We start from the raw sequence: 24,404 nt of genomic DNA, 5'->3' as shown, positions 1-24,404 counted from the left end.
ATGAACAAATACTTGTTTAAAAAGGCTTTGAAATTCCAATTATATATTTTGATAGTTAATGTGTAAAATCTATTTATCTGTATTTCTGGTGACCCCTGTGCTTCCTAGACAAATTCCAAGTAAGAATATAATATACTATATCTCCCTTTATCTTAAAAGCTAGTATTATTTTAAAAAATTCTCAAACCAGGGGCACCTGGGTAGTTCAGCCAGTTGGGTGTCTGCTTTCGCTCAAGCTGGGATTGAGCCCTGCATCGGGCTCCTTGCTCATCAGGGAACCTGCTTTTCCCTCCCCCTCTGCCTGCAGCTCCCCTTGCTTGTGCTTTCTCTCTCTCTGTCAAATAAATAAATAAAATCTTAAAAAAAATTCTCTAATCTGGGGCATATGGGTGGCTCAGTGGGTTAAGCCTCTGCCTTCAGCTCGGGTCATGATCTCAGGGTCCTGGGATCGAGCCCTGCATTGGGTTCTCTGCTCAGCAGGGGGCCTGCTTCCCTCTCTCTCTGCCTACCTAGTTGTGATCTCTCTATCAAATAAATAAAAATTTTAAAAACAATTCTCAAATCAGAATACAAATTTTAATAAATGTGTCCATAACTCTTGGGAGAAGGTGGGTTATTACTGACAAATGATGAAACGAATGATAGAGTATCTAAATTCCCTAATATTTAAAATGTTTACTAAATAACGAGGTTCCAGGCACCTGGGTGGCTCAGTAGATTGAGTGTCTAACTTGGCTTAGGTCATGATCTCTGGTTTCCTGGGATAGAGCCCAGTGTAGGGCCCGTGTTCAGTGAGAAGTCTGCTGCTCCTCTCCCTCTGCCCATCCCTCCACTCATGTGTGCACCCATTCTTTCTCAAATAAATAAATAAAACCTTCTAAATAAATAAACAGATAAATAAATAGGTTCTACAATTCAATAACAAGAAGAATAGTGACCCAATAGAAAAGTAGGCAAAAGATATGAAAGGACATTTTATAGAAAAGGAAATATAAATGTCTTTTAAACATAGGGAAATATATACCTGGCCATCCGTTTATCTACTTACAGCGCAGACCTTATCCCCTGCTTTATTTACTCCATGGTATTTAGTCACCACTTGATATCACACATATACCTGTTTGTATGTCCTTCCTAAAATAGAGGCTCCCTGAGAGCTGGGTCTTTGTCACTGGCATATTCCCCAGTGCCTAGAACAATGTCTGGCACAGAATAGGTACTTAATTAATATTTGTTGACTGGATGAATGAATCTTACTCAAAAATATAAGAAATGTGAGTTAAAACTATCAGGTTTTTTTTTTGTTGTGGTTTTTTGCTTTTACACCTAGGAGATGGCAAAAATAGGAGAAGAATTAATAAAACACTATAGGGGTGACTATGGGTGGACAGGCATTTTCATGAGTTGCTGGTAATAGTGTAAATTGTTTCAGTGTCCGTGAAGGGAAGTTTGACCCTATAATCTAAAATTACAAATGCATGTATCTTTTGACTGAGCAGTACTAGTTCTACATATTTTGCAGGTATTAAAAGAACTTTATGCAAAGATATTCGTTGTGGTGCTTCTGATGGCAAAAGGAAAAAAGAAAGATAAAGAAAAAGAGCCTAAATATTCATCTGTAGGGGATTGGTTAAGTATTGGTTCCTTTATCTAAGGACAGAACCCAATACAGGCATAACAAAGAGTGAGGACACCCTGTATAGCAGTATAGTACAGTAGCCAAGGTAATACTGTTCAATGAAAAAAGATGTGGTGGAACAGGATATGTTATGTCACCATTTGTATTATAAGAGAGGGGAAAATAAGAATATAACATGCGTGTATGGATATAAAATATTTTTGGAAGGATACTCAAGACACCACTGATTGCCTTTGGCCATCTGATTGATGTCAGGGGTAGGAGAGGGTTTTAATTATAAATTCTTTTTTGACTTTTTAAAAAAAATTGAGATATAATTAATGTATAACTTTATGTTAGTTTCATATGTACAGTGTAATGATTTGTTATTTATATGTATTGCAAAGTCATTCCCACAATTAAGTAGTTGCTGTCTATCACCAATAGTTAGGTTTTTTTCTTTTGATGAGAACTTTTAAGATCTCCTCTCTTAGCAAACTTTCCTTACCTTTTGAACCTTGAATTGTATGAGTTTATTACCTTTTAAATTTTTCCAGGAAGTATGGGAATTATTTACAAGGTTAAAATAAAATATAATAAAAAGATTTCTTTTTAAAAAACATTTTTTTAAGATTTTATTTGTTTGACAGAAGTCACAAGTAGGCAGAGAGGCAGGCAGAGAGAGGGGGGAAGTAGGCTCCCTGCTGAGCAGAGAGCCTGATGTGGGGCTCAATCCCAGGACCCTGAGACCGTGACCTGAGCTGAAGGCAGAGGCTTAACCCACTGAGCCACCCAGGTGCCCCTAGCTTTTGCTTTCTAAAGGGGCTGGGGCGCCTGGGTGGCTCGGTGGGTTAAAGCCCCTGCCTTCGGCTCAGGTCATGATCCCAGGGTCCTGGGATTGAGCCCCGCATCGGGCTCTCTGCTCGGCAGGGAGCCTGCTTCCTCCTCTCTCTGTGCCTGCCTCTCTGTCTACTTGTGATCTCTGTCTGTCAAATAAATAAATAAAATCTTTAAAAAAAAAATAAAGGGGTATTGTATTCTTAAAACTGAGCCCTGCTCTTTTTGCATCAGTGCCTTATTGGAGTGGCACAATAGCACAGTGGTTCAAGAGCATGGGCTCTGTATCCATAGCCAAAGTGAAACCACAACTGTACTGTTAACCAAGCAACATCCTTAACCTCTCTGGGACTCAGTTTCCTCATTTACACCGTGGGTATAAAATGGGACCTGTCAAATAGGGTTGTACACATGCGGGGAGCTAATTCATATAAGACACAGTGCCTGGCACGGAGTAAGAACTCACTTATTGCTACTTACTGTTATTCATTCCTATGATATATTAAAAAAATCTCATTAATTAACTGACCCACAAACATTATTCATCAGAGACTGTGCTACTTTAGTGTTAATTACAGTTACCTGCTTTGGGTTTTTCAGACACTCCTGATGTTATCATATATTATACCCTGGATGGCAGCAAACCTGAATTTCTAAAGAGAATTGGTTATGGTGAAAATAATACATATAAGTACACGAAGCCTATCACTCTGCCTGATGGAAAAATACAAGTTAAAGCTGTTGCAGTCTCTAAGTAAGTTAAGAGCATGGTGATGAAAATAATTGGTAATACAATGACATTACATTTTGATTTTATTTATTTCTTCCTGTGAGAACAAGTGCAGTATTAGAAGGGCATTCAAGGCAAAGTTATTTTAATTTCAACATATATCTATAACTTCAGGGTTTTGTTTGTCTTTTACCCAGTTCTATGGTAAAGTGCACAAATCACGAGAGTGCAGCTTGATGAGGTCCTATGTATATACTGTTTTTCTTTTGAATTCCACATTGGAGCTTTGCGCAGTGGCAGTATGGTAGCCGATGAGGTTTATCCGAGGCGCGATTATTGCTAATTGAATTCCACATTGGGATTTTGGGAAGGAAGAGCCTTTTCAGGGCTTGGGACCTTTGAAGTGATTCATCTGGCTGTGAAGAAAATATTGTTTTTAGTAGATGGTCCTTTTATTCCATAGGACATGACCTTCAATCACTACCATCATTCTGTTATGTTTTGTTTTCACTTAATCGACCTTTATGGCTACTGTCATTTTAATTTGTTGGACTTAGCTCCTTTATTTGTTTCTTTGTCCTTTCTTTTTAAATATATTTTTGAAGATTTTATTTATTTATTTGACAGAGACATAGCCTCAGAGACTCTTTCTTAAAAAATTATTATTATTTTTTTAAATTATTTTCAGTTAGCCAGCAGAGAGGTTTTTTTTTTTAATTAAAAAAATTTTTTTTCTTTTTAGAGTTTTGAAATATAGAGATACCACTCAATTTGAAAACTGGGTGTTGTGGAGAAAAAGACTCAAGTACTTTGCACGTCTGTGCGTCTGAGATAGAGGAATTATTCCACACAGCAAGACAGGTTTAGCCACATTTTTTGAACACTTTTAAGCCCCAAACCAAAACCTGACTTGGAGCAGGCACTTGGCGGGGGGGGGGGGGGGGGGGGGGGGGGGGGGGGGGTGGGGGGGGCGCAGTGTCTCTCCAGGCTCCCCCTGGTGGCTGAGGTGCTGCATAGCTTTTGAGGAGAATTAGAAATTCTTTTTTTTTAATTAACATATGATGTATTATTAGCCCCAGGGGTACATGTCTGTGAATCACCAGGCTTACACACTTCACAGCACTCACCATAGCACATACCCTCCCCAATGTCCAAAGCCCCACTTCCCTCTCCCTACCCCCTACCACCGGCAATCCTCAGTTTGTTTTGTGAGATTAAGATGCAGATGACAGGGCGGCCTGGGTGGCTCAGTGGGTTAAGCCGCTGCCTTCTGCTCAGGTCATGATCTCGGGGTTCTGGGATCGAGTCCCCGCGTCGGGCTCTCTGCTCAGCAGGGAGTCTGCTTCTCTCTCTCTCTCTCAAAAAAAAAAAAAAAAAAAAAAAAGATGCAGATGACAGGGACGCCTGGGTGGCTCAGTTGGTTAAGCAGCTGCCTTCGGCTCAGGTCATGATCCCAGCGTCCTGGGATCGAGTCCCACATTGGGCTCCTTGCTCAGCAGGGAGCCTGCTTCTCCCTCTGCCTCTGCCTGCCATTCTGTCTGCCTGTGCTCGCTCTCTCCCCCTCTCTCTCTCTGATAAATAAATAAAATCTTTTAAAAAAAAAAAAAAAAAAAAAAAAAAAAATGCAGATGACAGCTTTGGCATCTGAAAGTTTTAAAAAATAAGAATAAAAATAAAACAAACAAAAGTGCTAATACACATTATCATTCTTTATTAAAGACTAGAAAAAATCAGCTTTCACTTGTTGAACCACTTCTGTCAAAACAATCATCTCAGTTATGAAAAATAAACAAAATACTTTGTGCCTAATGCTGTAAGGCAGGCCTTTTTATAATTTACAGGTAGTAATAAAATGAAGTAATAATTACTAACTATGTAATTCGTAGGAGTTAACAGAGCTTTTAAAAACATCTAAAATAAGGTCACTCTTTATGCTTCTCACCATCTTGCTCTGTACCGAAAGCACACTTAGTAGTTCAGGTATGCTCAGGTCAGGGAAAGTATTTATGTAAAAAATTTTTTCTGTCTTCAAGACAGAAAAATTTGTGCTTGAATGCATTTAAATGAATTTAAATTTCATTTTAAGTGAATTTAAATGCAGTAAGTTTTCTTTATGGAAATTATACTGCTTCGTTCAAGCCCTTTTCTAGGTACCTACAGTAATTAATTTCTTTATTTTTTTTTTAAGATTTTATTTATTTATTTGACAGAGAGAGAGAGATCACAAGTAGGCAGAGGCAGGCAGAGATGAGGAGGGGGAAGAAGGCTCCCCGCCAAGCAGAGAGCCCAATGCGGGGCTCGATCCCAGGACCCCAGGATCATGACCCGAGCCGAAGGCAGAGGCTTTAACCCACTGAGCCACCCAGGCGCCCCAGTAATTAATTTCTTAATGAGGAGAAAAGGCTTTGAAATGGGAGTGTTAACAATTAAAGGCCACTAGTATTTTAAGAGGAAAAATATGGTCATGAAATTTTGAATGATTTGGGGAAATATTTATGATTCAAGTGAAAACAAGTTAGGATATATGAGTGCACTATAGTATTTTGACATTGTTTAATAATTTGTCGGCATGGGGCACCTGGGTGGCTCAGTCCGTTAAGCATTTGCCTTAGGCTCAGGTCATGATCCCATGGTCCTGGGATCTAGCTCTGTTGGGCTCCTTGCTGGGCAGGGAGCCTGCTTCTCCCTCTCCCTCTGCCTGCCGCTCCCCCTGCTTGTGCTTTCCCACTGTCTCCCACTTTGTTAAATAAATTTTTTTTTAAAGATTCTTCAAAATGTGTCAGGAGAGAACTGAAGAAGGGCACTACCAGAGGCGTCCAGGAGGGAGTGAGTGGTGGGCAAAGAGTGCTCATTGCGCGGAGCCAGCTGTCTTCTTCCCTGAGCCAGATGGCCAGGGACATTGTGGATGTCTTTGTTTCAAAGGGGTCAGATTGAGGGGCAGCCCCTCAGTCTCTTTCTGCCCCAGCTCAGTTTGGAAAAGGTACTGACATGTAATTCATTTCTATTGTAAGCTTTCCTTTAAAAAAATTTTTTTTAATTTAAATTTAATTAATTAACATATAATGTATTATTAGTTTCAGAGGTAGAGTTCAGTGATTCATCAGTCCTGTATAATACCCAGTGCTCATTTCATCACATGCCCTCCATAATGCCCATCACACAGTTACCCTGTCCCCCTCCCCTCCCCTCCAGCAACACTCTGTTTCCTATGATTAAGAATCTCTTATGGTTTATCTCTTTATCTGATTTTTGTTTCGTTCTCATGATTAAATGATTTGGAAACAAAACAACAAACCCAACTTTAGCATTTCATTGCCTCTGGTGATTCAGTCATGGTTTGCGTTGTTTGGGTTGATAATTTTTGTAGTTTCCAAAATTTAACAGTGAGCTCTGCTTTTGTAATAAGAGTCTCTGAAATTATCATGTAACCAGTGCTTCTCAACCTTGGCTGCTGAATCAGTTGGCTATTGCTGTATAACCAATCACCCTGACATTTAGTGTCTTTTTTTTTCCCCCTGACGTTTAGTGTCTTAAAAGTTTGAACAATCATTCATTTGCTCATTATTCTGTGTGTCAGCATTTTGGTATACATTCAGCTGGGCACTTGTTCTCTTAGTCTTTCCTGAGGTCCCTGACCTGGCTACATTTTTTTTTGGTCACCTTGAGCTGGAGAGTCTAAGAAAGCTTGAGTCACTTTTCTGGTGGTTGGTGCTGGTGGTTGGCTGAGCCTTGGGTCTCAGCTGGGTCACTTGAGCTTTTTCATTCATTTCCAAAAGCTGTAAGAGAAAGGGCAAGCCTGGATATGCAGGTGTTTTTTCTAGTCTCTGTTCATGTCATAATTGTTAATGTTTCACTGGCCAAAGCAAGTCACTTGGCAACCCCCAAGATCAATATATGAGGGGATTCTGCAAGGGCACAAGGGCATCAGGGGGTGCAGATAGAAGACATAATGCCTCAGGGACTGTGATTGTAACATTCTACCACATGTCCCTATAGAATTACCCAGGGAGCTTTGCAGAATCTCCATGCCCAGGTCATGTACACTCCAGACCAACTAAATAACAATGTCTTGGGATGGGACCCAGGCATCAGTATTTTTTTTAAAGATTTTATTTATTTGTTTAACACACAGAGAGAAAGATCACAAGTAGGCAGAGCAGCGGGCAGAGAGAGAGGGAGAAACAGGCTCCCCGCTGAGCAGAGAGCGCAATGCGGGGCTTGATCCCAGGACCCTAAGATCATGACCTGAGCCACCCATATTTCCTGATAATTCCAATATGCAACCAAGGGTGGCAACTGACACATTAATGGGGAAAAAAAGATGTTTCCATTTAAAGAGATTTGGCCAATACCACTTTTTGGGAAATATATTTTTATTAAAATATGATATCCTAGAATGAAAAAAAAGGAATAAGGACACTCATATGTGCGCTTTCATGGGTCCAAATATATGTACATGAATTTTCACATCAGAGCATGGTCAGTAAAGAACACAGATGAATGGGAGGGGCGGGAAACTTGGGAACATTTCAGCAAGTGGGAGTGGGTGTTGGGGTTGTTTTGTTTTATCTTGTTTTGTTTAAGTAGGCTCCACACCCAGCATGGAGCCCAGTGCGGGGCTTGAACTCACAATCCTGAGGTCAAGACTTGAGCTGAGATTAAGAATCAGACGCTTAACCAAATGAGACACCCAGGCACTCTGGGTGTTGGGTTTTGATGGTCCATATTGCTGGTCCAGTCAGCGTCTGTAAACTTTCTGACATCTGTCTTGTTTCTTTAAAAGCCGCCTTTCTGGGGCACCTGGGTGGCTCAGTCGTTGGGCATCTGCCTTTGGCTTGGGTCATGATCTCAGAATCCTGGAATCGAGCCCCACATCGGGCCCCCCGCTCGGCGGGAAGCCTGCTTTCTCTCTCCTAGTCCCCCTGATTGTGTTCCCTCTCTCACTGTGTCTCTCTCTGTCAAATACATAAAAAAATAAATAAAATCTTTTTTTAAAAAAAAGCCACTTTCTGTTCAGGAACTTCCTCTCTTTGATATCATCATTTTATAGTGATTTGGCAATGAACTTGTGTGGTTCTTCCTTCTTTGTCAATTACTTTATATGGTGGTCAAGATAAATTGATCTGGGCTGAGGTAAAAGCTGTCTCAAAAAAAAAAAAAGAAAAGAAAAGAAAACTGTCTCAAACCGAAGGTAGATATTTGGGGGGAGTCAGATTTCCCTGAGAACAATCATTTTCTTTCATGGGGAACTTTCCAGTTTTACAACAATGGTTAATAAAGTAAACTGATTGGCAGTTTAGCAGGGCATCTCACGGGCATCCATCTGCAGCCATATATAAGGTATGGAGGAAAGATGCAGATGCCATCTCCATAAGCAGCGACAAAGGCAAGAAGAGCACTGCTTTGAGATGGGTAATTTGGAGTGTAGAGCAGAGGATGGAGTTTGCTGGCCTTCAGATCTGGACTTTAATCCCAGTTCTCTTGCTCCTCTTTGAATAAGAGGAACTTACTAACTGGAATAAGTTTTGATTCTCAGTTGTCTCATTTGTTAAATGAGGTTAATAAAACTGAGTTGGTAGCCATTGTGAAAATCAGAGGTAATACACTTCAGATACACTTGGCATTGCACATGTAATAGCTGTTATTATTGTTGTTTGTTGTTATTCACATTCCTAACAAAGGGGCTAACAGGTTGCTGTTGTGTGACTCAACTCAAAGGGCATGCCTTGTATTTGAAAAACCAATGCCTGCCTGAGTGAGTAGGTTCTACTCAATTCCTTCATGTTCCTAAACCAAAGGTTCTCAGTTGGGCATAATTTTGCTCCAAAGGGGACATTTGGTCATGCCTGGAAACATATTTTTTGGCTATCACATCTGGAAGTGGCAGAGTGCTAGTAGCATCTGTTTGGTGGAGGTCAAGGATGTTGCTAAACATCTTATGCCCTGGACAGCTCCCACAGCAAAGTATTATCTAGCCTAAAATTCTGGTAATTCTCAGTAGATTGAGAAGCCTGGATAAGTTGCAGAATTCTTACAGACCCAGCTTCTTAACTCTTAGAATCATCCAAGTAATTCTGCTATTTTATTGAGAGGATAGTAATCTTATGGGGATAGAGCTACACATATTTTTTTTTATGTCAAATGTACCTTATTATTGCTATTCCTAAAGATACATATTTAAGACCTCTGATATCGATCCTAGCAAAATTTCTGTGTATTTAAATGAGATTTGGGCAGAATATGATTTCTAGCTCCAACCCCAAACTTAAACCTTTTTTGATATCGCAGTCAGGAAATCCTTCTACTTAGCTGGCAGTTGAAGCTAGTGTCTGGGCTCCTCATGGAGGGAACAAGTCCATGGGTGAGAGCCCTTGCTTTGTCCCCGTGGAAGGGACCAGCTATGGTTGGGGAGATGACCTGTACCTTCCAGGAGTAGAGCAAGTGGATGGGAGTCAGGCTTCTGTTCAGTGTGATGGTGGGACTAGAAGCGCACATTTCAGGGAGCCCCATCATTATCCAGGATTTGAAGGATCCCTGGATGGAGATATTTGTGGTGTCCAGGAAGTGTGCTAGCAAGGAAGACAGCTGTAGCTTGGATGGCGGACCTGGGACCAAAGATGAACATTTAGATGGATGTTGAGGTGAATGAGTTAAATAAGCATATCATCTAAAAGATCCTTTGTATCTGCAGCCAGATATCTGTAACTGTAAAACTGAACAAAACAAAAGAAGGCAAAACACGTGTGCTTCCCCAAAGGTTAGCCACCTGTAAATCACTCCAGTGAACATGCAGTTTTTAAATATTGTTACACACTGATAGATAGTGCCATTGAGATGAATTGTGTATTTCTGATCATTTTTTTTCTTCTAGAAATGTAGTTTGAAACTTCTTTATTGCTTAATGTTAAATATTTCTCTGTTTTGTAATTGATGTTTATGCATTTATAAATATTTACTTGATCAAAGAATCTAAAGCATTTTGGGGTACTTTTTTACTTAAAGCTTCAAAAAAAATTTTTTTTTTAAATTTTTATTTATTTATTTGACAGAGATTACAAGTAGGCAGAGAGGCAGGCAGAGAGAGAGGAGGAAGCAGGCTCCCTGCTGAGCAGAGAGCCCGATGCGGGACTCGATCCCAGGACCCTGAGATCATGACCTGAGCCGAAGGCAGTGGCTCAACCCACTGAGCCACCCAGGCGCCCTCAAAAAAAATTTTTTTTAAGATTTTATTTATTTATTTGAGAGAGAGACAGTGAGAGAGAGCATGAACGAGGAGAAGGTCAGAGAGCGAAGCAGACTCCCCATGGAGCTGGGAGCCTGATGCGGGACTCGATCTCGGGACTCCGGGATCATGACCTGAGCCGAAGGCAGTCGTCCAACCAACTGAGCCACCCAGGTGTCCCAAAGCTTCAAAATTTTTAAGAAACATTAAAAAACTGGCAAATAAGAGATCTGAGAAATTGCAAACGAAAGGCTAATGAAACATGAAATGTATCAGAGACCAATATGAAAATCAGCAAGAGTAAAGCAGACAGAGAACACAAAAGAAAGAAGAGAATGGAAATGGAAAAAGAGTTAAGTGCCTGGGCAGAATAAAATGCACACAATCACCTGTGTTCCAGCTATGAGCTTTCGACACGAATTAGTGGGCATGAGAGTTAAAAATGTTAAATTTGATTCATGGTCATGATGATCATTGGAGGCTGTTGGCTGGCCCTCAGTATCTGTGTTTCCCTTTTTCTAGAATGACAGAACCCATGATTTTTAGTTGGACACGTGTTTGCCTGGAAGAAAGATATTTCCCAATCCTCCTTGCAACTGGCCAGAGCCAGGTGTGGCCAGTGAGATGTATGTGAAATGGTGTGTGCAACTTCTAGATTGTGCCCTTAAAGGGAAGAGGTGGGCCCTGCTTCCTGCTAGCTGGAATGTGGATGTGGTCAGCCATGTTGGCTCATGAAGACAAGTTCAAGGTCTTAGAGATGGAGTAATGAGAAAGAAACTTGACACCATGCACCCATCACCATGGCACCTATGTACCAGCTCTGATCTGATTACACCCTGTTAATTCTCTCTAGTTTAAGCCACTATTATTTTGATTTTGTGTTACAACAGACAAGCCTATGTCCCAATATTCTAGGGACACAGCAGAAGCAAATGCCTACAGAGAACATAATCAAGAGTACAGGTGACCAAAAAAGGCTGACAATATCAAATGTTGATGAGTATATGGAGAAACTGGAACCTTCAAATAATACTGGTGGGAATGTAAAATGGAACAACCACAGTTTAGCCGTTTCTAAAAAGTTAGAGATACACTTGACCCAGCAATTCCACTCCTGCATATCTATTCAAGAGAAATGAAAATATGTACACATGAAGACTGTCATAGGCTGGCCTTGGCCCATCAGTAACCAGTGTTGTGGCTGGACTGGCCCTTGTGGTTCTTATCATGGTTGTAAGACATCCTCAGCAGGAACCATCAGAAAACTCTTAGAGTGGGCGCCTGGGTGGCTCAGTGGGTTAAGCCTCTGCCTTTGGCTCAGATCACGATCCCAGGGTTCTGGGATCGAGTCCCGCATCGGGCTCTCTGTTCAGCGGGGAGCCTGCTTCCTCCTCTCTTTCTCTCTCTGGCTGCTTGTGATCTCTCTCTGTCAAATAAATAAATAAATTCTTTATAAAAAAAAAAAAGAAAGAAAACTCTTAGAGACAAGGTTTATTACTTACAAGTCCTGGAAATTATGTAGCATACCTGGGACCACACAGCAAGGTCACCAGTAGAGAGAATGTATGGGCCTGGGATGCTGCTTCTATTGGGGTTGAGGGTGGGGGCCTAGGGTCTCTTGGTCTCACTCTTTATTGGTTAATTTAAAACATAAGAGCAGGAATTTGAAGCTTGGGAATACAAAAGCAAACAAACAAGGGGCCCAAATGGTAATTTATGGAAACCAACCAAGAAGTCTGGTGGGCATGAGATGGGGTGGGGAGGTGGGGGTTGAAGATAGCAGTGGCCTGGTTCTTTTTTTTTTTTTTTTAAGATTATATTTATTTATTTGACAGACAGAGATCACAAGTAGGCAGAGAGGCAGGCAGAGAAAGAGGGGGGAAGTAGGCTCCCTGCTGAGCAGAGAGCCTGATGCGGGGCTTGAGCCCAGGACCTGAGATCATGAACTGAGCCAAAGGCAGAGGTTTTAACCCACTGAGCCACCCAGGCACCCAGTGGCCTGGTTCTTTATCAAGTGGTGTGGCTGGCAGTGTGGTTATTCAAGAGGGCTATCTTTTCTTGGAAACTTCATGTAACACTTTTTCTATTTTCAGGGACTGCAGACAGAGTGGCATTGTAACAAAGGTGTTTCAGGTGGGCTGCGAACCAGCGAATACAGTTTCTTCAGAAAACCATTTTGGAAATGTCCTCAAAGATTCTTCCAAGCAAGCAAGTAGATGTAACACTTTCAGATGGTCACCACATTCTTAGTTCCTTCTTTGTCAGTGATTCCATCTTCTCTTTCATTTTGTTGCCTGTGCTCATGGGTTCTTAAAATTGTGGTCAGTAGTCACCACTATGAAGTGATTTTCCTCTTGTCAGTCAGTCCATCCTGCACGTGTTCTGTCCTGCACATTAAATTCCTCCCCAGCATTATGGCCCATGCTCCATTGTCTTCAGTGAGCCCTGCTTACCTATTGAAGAAAGTGATTGGTTTCTGTCTTCAGTCATCCTTTCTCATTGTGTGACTCCCCTGTATATTCCTCCAGCTAAACTACATTGTGTGTGCTGTGTTCTGTCACTGCTCCCCTAGCATCTGGACCTTCTCTTTTATAGTGCTTTGAATATGTGATTACTTTGCTCATCGTTTACCTTCCCCATGAAGAGTAAGTTCCAAGGTGGCAGAGAACACACCTGCCATGCTCATTGCCTTGCACAGAGGAGAGCTGGAGAGGGCAGTGAATGTATATTTGTTGAACAGATACATCAGACTAGTAGAAACCCTGTGTGACCATAGCTGTTGATTATGCTGAAATCTTCAACCCTGAAAAGTTCAAAACCTTTTCTCCGGAGGAGAATCCAGACTTACCTACAAGGGTGTTTCAAACTTCAGTCCCTGGGCTTTGGGCACCAGTGAGGTAGATGCAAGGGCCAGAGGGTGGGCTAGCTCATGGTAAAGCAATCAACCAAAAAGTCTCAGTCATGGAGGTCTTGATGGGGATGACCAGAAGTTTGGGAGGGGATCCCTTCAGTTCCAGAATGGACCAGAGCCCAGAGGGGTGGCTATAGGACCAGAGCAGTGGGTGCAGGCCTAATGTGGGGCTCAAGTATGATGGGGGCAGGGATCTACCATGGGCAGGATTATCCAGTAGAAGCAGAGCTTATTTGCCTCAGTAGATGCTCAGGCTTGAATCAGGCATAAGGGACTGAGTCCAGGGGGAAGAAAGTCCATGGAGAAGAATGTAAGTACTGTGCATTGGGCAGGTAGTGTAGTTAAGTTCCATTTTGGCCTGACCCCCACTCTTTATTTGCCTCCTGGATCTGGTAGTCCCTTTGTTATTCCCCAGATTTCAATGATTGTAACATCCTGCCTTCATGTCCTGCTGCTGGCCTTGGCTGCTTAAATGGTGGAGCCTAATAGCCAGACATGCTGCCAGCCAACTGGCCCGGATACAAAGCCATGGGTTTCCAGAGTAAGATGAAACAAAGGTCATTTTGCAAAAACTACTATAAACACTTTCGAGTAAGAAGGGCATGCTATGATGTTGTCTCTACCTGGGAACTTTTCATTTTCACATTGCAAATGGGTGTAATCAAGTGATTGACATGCAACATATGTACATGACATCCAACATGTAATCAAGTGATTGACATAGGATTGTCATCCCTAGGAATTGAAAAATGGATTTGTTGAATCAAAACTGTGGAAGAAATACAAGAATGCTGAAAATAAACAGGATTGGAATCTTAACCTTAGAAAGTCTGCAGGTATGACATGGAAGGACGAAGATAAGGGTTAATATTCTAAACCACCATACGGGTTCATTGCTCATGTTCTTGACTGTAGAAGGGTTGGAATAAGAAGTACTGGAATAGAAAAGTAAGATAATCTTAGTGCTGTCCTTGCTAACAGCTTAAGACCAAGAGGGATCTCACAGAGTCCAACAAGTGAGATTTGTTGACTTGTTGCAATGAGGGAGACCACACGGCAGAAGTATGGGGCATCACACCAAACAAAGAAAAAGACAAGGTTATCGGCCTTGGGGGACAGATGGAGTCTGGATAAAATTGAAGTGAGAGCCAAGTTTTGACAGGCTCAAAGCATGTGAACTGGCACCATCAGATATGGATTGCAAAGGGAACCAGGGCTTTGTTCACTTTGGAAACTACAAAAATAAATGTAGAATGTTGTGTTCAGAGACAATTCTCTGATGCTCTGCACCAAGGTTGGAAATCGAGGCTGCTGCTCTGTGTCAGAGTGACTTATGTCCTCCAGGCAAGAGTTGGATGGTTCATTCTTTCTGATAAGATTTTAACCAGCAAGATTTCTGATAATCTCTGGTTTTAGAGAACAAGGTTTCTTAGCAAGTAAGAAACAACAACCACTCAAAGAAGGGGGAGAGGGGCTGTTATGACATTTTACAGCTCCAGTGTGTCCTTGGGAGAAAGAAGGTTTCTTGCTCACCCTGCCATTGGATTTATCTATTTTCTCAGCCTGATGTGGCGTGTTGTAGAATGTAGCAGGGCAGATTTTTCTTTTCTCAGTCTGGGCTAATTTTTTTCTTTCCTGGTGCTAGTTCACGGAGTGGCGGCTTCTTTATATAATTCCTCCATCTAGTTAAAGATATGATGATGGTGGTCCCTCAAAAGGTTTCCACCTATGAAGACGTATTTGTATGCTTACATATATAATTACAGATATTCACAGAATTTTTTTTTTAAATAATTGTAGATCTTGAAGTAGGGGAAAGAACTGACTCTAAAACATGGAAGGATCTTCGTTTCTCAGAGAGTCCACTGGAAATCCCACCTCACCATGAAGAATCAGGTTCTAGACCACCCACCCGCCAGTCTCAGGTAACTTCTAAAGAAAATCTTCATGGTACTAAATACCTCCTATATTTTTAATCTTCCCGTGAAATCCTTTTAAGGCAATGTCCCCTAGCCTTTTCACCATGTGCCAGGCACTGTTTCAGTGTTGGGAATATTGTGTTGGACAAGAAAGTCCCTGTACTCTGGAGCTTACATTTTATGCAGGGTGGGGGCATAAAGATAATAAACATGGAAGTCATCAACCAAAAATTTTAAAATAGTAGGAATGACTGAGTGGCTTAGCTGCTGAAGTATCTGCCTTTGGCTCAGGTCATCCTAGGGTCCTGGGATTGAGTGCCACATCAGGCTCCCTGCTCAGCAGGAAACCTGCTCCTCCTTCTCCCTCTACCCCTCCCCCCAGCTCGTGCACAATCTCTCTCTCTCTCTCTCTCTCTCTCAAATAAATAAATAAATAAATAAATAAATAAATCCTTTAAAAAATGAATAAAATTCACCCACAAGTGATTCTAATGGACAGGCATGGTTGAGAATCACAGATACTAGGATCTTAAAGATTTTTTATTTATTTATTTGACAGAGATCACAAGTAGGCAGAGAGGCAGGCAGAGAGAGAGAGAGAGAGGAGGAAGCAGGCTCCCTGCTGAGCAGAGAGCCCGATGCAGGACTCAATCCCAGGACCCTGAGATCATGACCTGAGCCAAAGGCAGCGGCTTTACCCACTGAGCCACCCAGGTGCCCCAGATACTAGGATCTTGAGGCCTATAGCAAGGAGTTTGAATTTTCTTCCCATTGTAAAGAAAATCTATTTGGAAGGTAAGACAAGATATCATTTGCATTTTTAAAAGTTTTAAAAATTTTTTTTTCATTTGCATCAAAAATATGGAGATTAAGCTGTAGAGAAGTAAGAGGGGAGTAACATTTAGAAGGTTTTTACTCTAGGGGAGAGATGATAGTAGCTTGGACCAAGGTTGTAGAAGCGGTGGTGGTAGGAGGCATGGGAATCCAGACATGTTTTGGAGGAAGAGATACCATGTTTGGCTGAAGGATCAGATGAATGGGATAAGGGCCAGGGAGGAGCCAAAGTTGACTCTGGTTTCTGGCCTGGGTATTTAGAGATGGTGGTGGTATTAACTGAGATGGGGAAGATCAGGGAGGAGCAGGTATGAAAAGACTCATTACACATCCAGATGGAGGTCTTAAGTAGACCATTGGATGTGCAAGTTCAAACTCAGGGAAGAGGTCAGGGCCACAGACACATATTTAGAAATATTCAATAAAATTATGGTGTTTGAAGCTTGGGTCTGAATGAGATTACTTGCTGAGAGTGTACAGAAGATGAAGGGCAGAGGGCACAAGACAAAATCCTTGACTTAGGGGTTGAGCAGAGAAGGAAGAGCCTGAGAAGGAGGAATAAAGCCAAAGAGGGGAAAAAAAGTGGTGCCATAGAAGCCAAAAGAAGAAAGAGTTTCAAGGAGAAGTGGACATCTATGTCAAATGTAACCAAGGATTCAAATTAGACAAGGATTGGGACTTGCCCATTGGATTTGATAAGATGGAGGTGTTTTATAACCTAAATAAAAGCCCTGTCAATAATTTAATTACTGTATAATACAAAGATTCTCTCATACTAGTTGCCTAAACTATTCTAGCACTCTGGTTCTTCAGTTTTTATAAAATTCAGTTTAGACTTAGGCATGTAAGGGCAAACCAGGAGCCCTTGCTTTCTTCCTTTAATTCTGAGTCCTAAGTAGAGTGTACCTGGAATCACACTGTCTATCCAGCCACAGCTGCTGCTTCTTTGCCTATGATCCCAAGGCTGCTCATACTTAGCATCAAGTATAAAAAAAGCATGACTCCCAACCCTGGTTGCCCAGAATCACCTGGGGGAACTTTAAATATATATGCCCTCCCAGCTACACCTTCCTGCAATCCTTTTAGATCATCTGATCCCATAAGCCTGGGATGGAGTCCTGAAAGATTTTGGTGATCACCTCAGTCTGAGTATCCTTGGCCTAGAAGACCAGCTATCCTCCCAAAGTCCAATCCTTTTCTTCATTTCCAGTCCCTAGTGCCGTATTGTATCTCAGTGGAACCTTTTGGGTTCTTTTTTTTTTTTTTTTTTTTTAAAGATTTTATTTATTTATTTGTCATAGAGAGAGAAGCGAGAGAAAGCATAGGCAGACAGAGTGGCAGGCAGAGGCAGAGGGAGAAGCAGGCTCCCCACCAAGCAAGGAGCCCGATGTGGGACTCGATCCCAGGACGCTGGGATCATGACCTGAGCCGAAGGCAGCCGCTTAACCAACTGAGCCACCCAGGCGTTCCAACCTCTTGGGTTCTTCTGTCAGCCCACTGACTATACTTCCTGGCGAGTCACAAAGCCCAGACCAGAGGACCACAGATCTAGTAAGGCCTTCCTGGAAATCTCAGTAAACAAAAGGATACACGTCCCTGCAATAGAAGATTGCCCATCTTAGTCTCCTGAAAGAATGATTCCCTGGTTACCAAATGGACTAATGAGCACTCAACTCCTGTGAGCAGTGCTCAGCAGTGCAGCCAGTGTAGTATATAAGAATACTGGGTTTTGTTTTTTTTTTTTAAAGATTTTATTTATTTATTTGACAGAGAGAGATCACAAGTAGGCAGAGAGGCAGGCAGGGAGAGAGGAGGAAGCAGGCTCCCCGCTGAGCAGAGAGCCCGATGTGGGACTCGATCCCAGGACCCTGAGATCATGACCTGAGCCGAAGGCAGCGGCTTAACCCACTGAGCCACCCAGGCGCCCAGAATACTGGTTTTGAGATAGAAAAATACCATTTTGAAGAACGAATGGTATATGACAAAATGCAGTCATAACTTTTCAGAAAACATTCTCATATGACCATAATAATCTGTAATGTGTCCAGAAAGAGTGATTTTCTTTGTGTATGAATATTTGGATTACCTTGCCCACCTACTCATTTATGAGTTGTTTAAGATAAAATGAGACAATATGTAAATATTCTAAGATTTAGAATCCACCAAAACTAGGAACATGGGGACACATTTGGGGAATTTGACTAGAAGTCAGAAGTCCAAGGGGGCCAGAAAAGGACTGCAGAACATTTATCTTCCACTCTTTTCATTCCTCTTGGTAAGAGATTCTTATCAATATTCCAGCTGAATCCCATCTGAAGTATATGTCAACAAACATCAGAATTAATGATACTGGGTATTACAACATTTCAACAATACCACCAGGGAGACAAGATGTCTCTGAACTAAGTGTCTGACCTTAGGCACCGTTAGGGGCTATGCAGCAGAGTAAATGTAAAACCTAGGTTGAACATAAATGACAGCTGACATAGGGCTTTAGTTTCAGGGCATAAGAGCTGGGGGTTCTCTGGCAATGTGGAATACCTGAGTCAGCTGAATGGGTTAGTTATCTCTACTAAGCTCCAGTCAACTATTGACAAGAAGGCCTACAGGCTTAGTGTTGCCACATCTCATGATTTTGCAAGAAAATCCAGAAACCTGCATGTTTATGTGCTATGATCTAATTTTAAATGTTAACAATTAAATCAGATTTTGAAATGCTGTGTGGACCAATATATATGGACCAAACAAAACTCAGTGGTGGTCCAGATTTGGTCAAGTAGACCACCACTTTGCAACAACTGGTCTGTGCCATGATGTATCTGACACAAAAGCATCTCAGAACCTCTGACTGCTCCCCATTGCCTGAAGCATAAATTCTGGAGTCCTAAGCTCAGCCCACAGGTATTATAGTGGACAGGAACCCTTTCAGGGTCAGAGAGGCCTGAGTACATAAGATAGTTCACATATTGTTAACATGACTTCAAGCAAGTGACTCAAACTTTCTGAGCCTCAACATTTTCATCTCAGAAATGAGGATGATGATGATTATTATTATTTTTAGTTTCAGAGGCAGAGTTTAGTGATTCGTAAGTTGGATATTACATTCCTCATTACATCACATGCCCTTCTTAGTGCCCATCACCCGGTTACCCCATGTCCCTACCCACCTCCGTCCAAGAACAAATATTGTGAAAATGTCTGGGCTACCCAAAACAGTCTATTCATTTAATGCAATTCCTATCAAAATACCATCAATATTTTTCAAAGAGTTTTAACAAATAATCCTAAAATTTGTCTGGAATCAGAAAAGACTCCAAATAGCCAAAAGAATGTTGAAAAAGAAAACCAAAGCTGATAGCATCATAATTCTGGACTCTAAGGTCTATTACAAAGCTGTCATCATGAAGACAATATGCTACTGGCACAAAACCAGACACATAGATCAATGGAACAGAATAGAGAGCCCAGAAATAGACCTTCAACTCTTTGGTCAACTAAGCTTCGACAAAGCAGGAAAGAATGTCCCCTGGAAAAAAGACAGTATCTTCAACAAATGGTGTTGGGAAAATTGAACAGCCACATGCAGAAGAATGAAACTGGACCATTTCCTTACACCTTATACAAAGATAAACTCAAAATGGATTAAAGACCTCAGATTAAATCTGAGGAACACTTGAGTCACTCAGTCAGTTAAGCATTTGCCTTCGGCTCAGGTGATGATCCTGGGATCAAGTCTCACATCAGCCTCCGTGCTCAGTGGGGAGGCTGCTGCTTTCTGCCTGCTGCTCCCCCTGTTTGTGCTCTCTCTCTTTGTCAAATAAATAAATAAATAAACTTTAAAATAAAAAAATAAGAAGACTTAACTCTGGGAAAGGAATCCTTGAAAATCCTAAAGGAGAACATAGGCAGCAATGTCTTTGACCTTGGCCGCAGCAACTTCTTGCTAGACATGTCTTCAAAGGCAAGGGAGATAAAAATGGGGATTATATGTGCCTCTTGGTGTGAGGCACTGAGATGGTCACTATATCATTTCTCTCATATTTGTGCCAAAATGCATACGTGAATCCAATCATGACGAAACATCAGACAAAGCCAAATTGAAGGAGATTCTACAAGTTAAATGACACGTTACTCTTCAAACATGTCAAGATCATGAAAGATGCAAATAGACTGAGGAACAATTTCAGATTAAAGGAGACAAAAGAGACTTGAAAACTAAAGTACAGCGTGACACTGGACTGGATCCTAGACCAAGAAAAAAAATATATAGTGTGAAGGACATCATTGGTGCGAACAATGACATTTGAAAAAATAACTGGGGATTAGATAATCGTATGGTGTGGCCATTAAATTTTCTGGTTTTGATAATTGCATTGTTGTGTAAGAGGACATCATAGTTCTTAGGATGTGCACACTGAAGTATGTAGGGGCAGAAGGGCAAAGTAACTGCTGTTCATTCTCAAATGATTCGGGGACACACATACACAGAGAAAGAGAAAGAGAAGGAAGGTGCACCGGGCAAAATGTTAACCTGAAAAACTGGTCAAGCTGGGTATCCAGCAGTTATTTGTATTCTTCTTGCAACTTTTCTGTTAAGTTCAAAATTATATCAAAAGAAACTATTACAAAAAATTATTTTTTAAAAGATTTTATTCATTTATTTGACAGAGAGAGACACAGCAAGAGGGAGAGGAAGAAGCAGGCCTCCTGCTGAGCAGGGAGCCCAACAGAGGGTTCACTCCCAGGACCCTGGGATCATGACCCGAGCCAAAGACAGACTCGTAATGACTGAGCCACCCAGGTGCCCCAGAAAAAATTTTTAAATGAGGATAATATTACCCACCTCATAAGAGCACTGTGAAATGTTGAGCTAATGACTACATAATACCATTTTAGCAGGTGTCAGACCCTTCCTAAATGATAGCTCCTCCCCTCTGTGTTCCTTCTCCAGCTACTCAGACGTCTAAATCATGTCACATCCCTGAGCCCCAGGATAAGCTAAGCACTGCCCTATCACTATGCCTTTGCAAATGGGTTTCCTCTGCTTCTTATTCCCATTGTCCTGTGTCCATTTGACAATCTTTTTTTATTCTCCCAGACCAAGCTCAGGTGTTAGCACCCTGGGAAGCCTTTCTCCCCTGAAGCAAGTGAATGTGATTATTTGGTCCTCTAGAGTCCCATGGGACTCAATACAAATGCATTACGACACTGAACCCACAGTGTTTCAGTATTTTGTGTGTACACCAGTTCAGCTCCTAAAGGTAGGGACCATGTAATATCTATCTTTGTCCCCTCCCTGTGTTAAGCATAGTGCCTGGTACAAAGAATGCTCAAAAATATATCAAAATGAGTTAAATGTTTTCTCTGCATAGGTTCTTTTAGGTGAATTTTTGAATTGTTTCCCAGGGATGTAATCTTTGAGAAAAATGGAGGGCAGCTTAGGTTTTTAAATTCTAAACTCTGGGCTGTCTGATGATAGATTTGGATCTCTTCTTGTAAACTCTTGTTTCTAATGAAATATACATGTCTAATTATAATAACACCTTAATTTTTTTTAAATGTTGGGTCCTGGGGTAATCGTTAACTTCTGACTCTCCCATCATGGTTCTTAAAAGATGAGTGCTGGATGTGATAAGACAACACATTAAAAAAAAATTTAATGCAATTTTACTGTCCCAGAGCTTTTACCGTGATTTTATACGTATCCTTTATTGTAGTTCCCTAGTTTTGCTCACATAACTGGCCAGAAGAGTTTGACAAGCACAGAGATCATGAGAATTCAAAGAGAGACAGACTTTCTCAAGTAAGTATCACATTTTCTTTACTATTTCTTCAATTCTACTGAGGCATTGTCAAGAAAATTTAAGGATGAAGCATAAGAATGGTGTTTGCTCACCCAACTGTCTTTCATTAAATTTTTACAAATTTTAAAAGTATACAATAAAACTGCACTTATTTAAAAAGTATAATTGACCCTTATGTATATCAGATCATTAGGTACAATGGCCAAGACATGGAAGCAACCGAGGAGTTCATCAATAGGCTAATGAATAGGGAAGATGAGGTATATTTATACAGTGGAATATTACATAGCTATAAAAAGGATAAGACCATGCCATTTGTGACAACATAGATGGACCTAGGGGATATCATATTGAGTGAAATAAATCATACTGAGAAAGACAAATACCATATGATTTCACTCATATGTGGAATCTAAAAAACAAGACAAATGAATAAACAAACAGAAGAACCAGACTTATAAATACAAAGAACAAACTAATGCTTGCTGGAGGGGAAGGGGTCGGAGGGATGGGCACAATGGGGAAGACGAGTGGGAGAAATAGACTTCCAGTTAGTGAATGAATAAGTTATAGGAATAAAAGCATAGGGAATATAGTGAGTGGTAATAACATTGTATGGTGATAGACGGTAGCTATAGTTGGGGTGAGCATAGCATATAAAGAAATCTAACCACTTAAAAAAAAAAAAGAAGAAGAAGAAAAGAAAGAAATCTAACCACTATGTTACATAACATTGTGTATCAACCCTACTCAAGTAAAAAAAAAATTTAATTCATTTTGCAAAAAAAAGTGCAACTGACATGCATATAACCTTGAAACTATCACCATAATCAAGAAAATTAACAAGTCCATCACCTTCAAAAGTTTCTTGTACTGTACCCTTTTGGAATCCCTCTGTATCCCAAGGCAACTATTGATCTACTTCTATTTAAAAAGTACTTCCTAAACCCAAGACAGATCCCACCACAAGATTTTCCACTATGTTTTCTTCTAGAAATTTTATCTCTTATGATCCATATTTAATTATGGTGTGAGGTTATTCCAGTACCGCTGGCTGAAAAGATTGTCCTTTCCTTATTGATTACTTTTGGAATTTTGTGGCTCTGTTTCTGGACTCTGTATTCTGATCCACTGATGTTTGTCTATATTTACTACCACATTTCTTGATTACCATACCCTTATAATAAGTCTTGAAACTAAGTGTTATAAATTCTGCAACTTTGTTCTTCTTTTATAAAAATAGTTTGGCTTTTCTCGGTAATTTGCATTTTTTAAAAAAGATTTTATTTACCCATTTGTCAAAGAGAGAGAGAGAGCTTAAGCAGGGGGAGGGGCAGAGGGAGAAGCAGACTCCCTGCTGAGCAAGGAGCCCGATGCAGGACTGGATCATAGGACCATGGAATCATGACCTGAGCCAAAGGCAGCCACCTAGCTCACCGAGCCATCCAGTCATCCTGATACTTTGCATTTTCAAACAAGTTTTAAAATCAAGTTCTCAACATCTACAAAATGTCTGCTAGAGTTTTGATTTGGATTGCATTTAGGTCTTCCTTAATTTCTTTCAGCAGTGTTGTGTAGTTTTCAATGCTCAGGTTTTACATATCCTTTGTCAAATTGATTCCTAAGTATTTGATAATTTTTTGATGCTGTCATAAATGTTATTGCTTTTAAAATCTAAATTTCTGATTTTTCATTGCTGGGATATTAAATGGATTTTTGTGTAGTGTTCTTATATCCTGGAATCTTACTCAACTCACTTATTCTTTTAGCTTTTTGGTAGAGTCCATAGAATTATCTACATAGATGGTCAGGACACCTGTGAATATTTTCTAAATTTTTTTAAAAGTTTATTTATTTATTTATTTTTAAAGATTTTATTTGTTTATTTGACAGACAGAGATTACAAGTAGACAGAGAGGCAGGCAGAGAGAGAGAGAGGAGGAAGCAGGCTCCCTGCTGAGCAGAGAGCCCAATGCGGGACTCGATCCCAGGACCCTGGGATCATGACCTGAGCCGAAGGCAGCGGCTTAACCCACTGAGCCACCCAGGCGCCCTAAAGTTTATTTATTTAATCTCTACACCCAGCATGGGGCTCAATCTCATGACCTTGAGATCGAGAGTCACATGCTCTTCTGACTGTGGCAGCCAGGCACCCCTCACCTGCAAATACAGGCAATTATTTTATTTCTTCATTTTCTGTGTGGGTCCTTCCTTCCAGCATAAACTGATTTATTTAAAAGTTTTTTTTTTTTTAAAGATTTTATTTATTTATTTGTCAGAGAGAAAGCGAGCGAGATCGAGCACAGGCAGACAGAGTGGAAGGCAGAGTCAGAGGGAGAAGCAGGCTCCCCGCGGAGCAAGGAGCCCGATGCGGGACTCGATCCCAGGACGCCGGGATCATGACCCGAGCCGAAGGCAGCTGCTTAACCAACTGAGCCACCCAGGCGTCCCTTATTTAAAAGTTTTAAAACGCGTGATAAACTAGAAATTATCCTTAGAATTAGCAATTTAGCTTTGTTAAAGACGAGG

General features: G+C 41.0%; 1 protein-coding gene and 1 pseudogene across 6 annotated transcripts in view; both read left to right on the top strand.

Moving 5' to 3' along the window:
* Window positions 1-24,404, top strand: part of DZANK1 (double zinc ribbon and ankyrin repeat domains 1) — a 64,549-nt gene that overhangs the window by 3,913 nt on the left and 36,232 nt on the right. For 5 of the 6 annotated variants that reach the window (XM_004754158.3, XM_004754162.3, XM_004754157.3 and 2 more), the window contains 5 exons: window positions 3,056-3,209; window positions 12,501-12,615; window positions 14,058-14,154; window positions 15,119-15,243; window positions 21,789-21,874. In XM_004754158.3, the coding sequence (XP_004754215.1) occupies window positions 3,056-3,209; window positions 12,501-12,615; window positions 14,058-14,154; window positions 15,119-15,243; window positions 21,789-21,874 (577 nt within the window). Of the gene's footprint in view, window positions 1-3,055; window positions 3,210-12,500; window positions 12,616-14,057; window positions 14,155-15,118; window positions 15,244-21,169; window positions 21,333-21,788; window positions 21,875-24,404 lie in introns of those variants that run through there. The other variant, XM_004754165.3, reaches the window with a different exon arrangement.
* Window positions 3,468-3,630, top strand: LOC123391611 (annotated as a pseudogene).

The sequence above is a fragment of the Mustela putorius genome, unplaced genomic scaffold (genome assembly GCF_011764305.1).
Source record: "Mustela putorius furo isolate JIRA1106 unplaced genomic scaffold, ASM1176430v1.1 tig00000253_pilon_pilon_pilon, whole genome shotgun sequence".
Lineage (NCBI taxonomy): Eukaryota > Metazoa > Chordata > Mammalia > Carnivora > Mustelidae > Mustela > Mustela putorius.
This window is presented reverse-complemented; position numbering and strand designations above follow the sequence as displayed.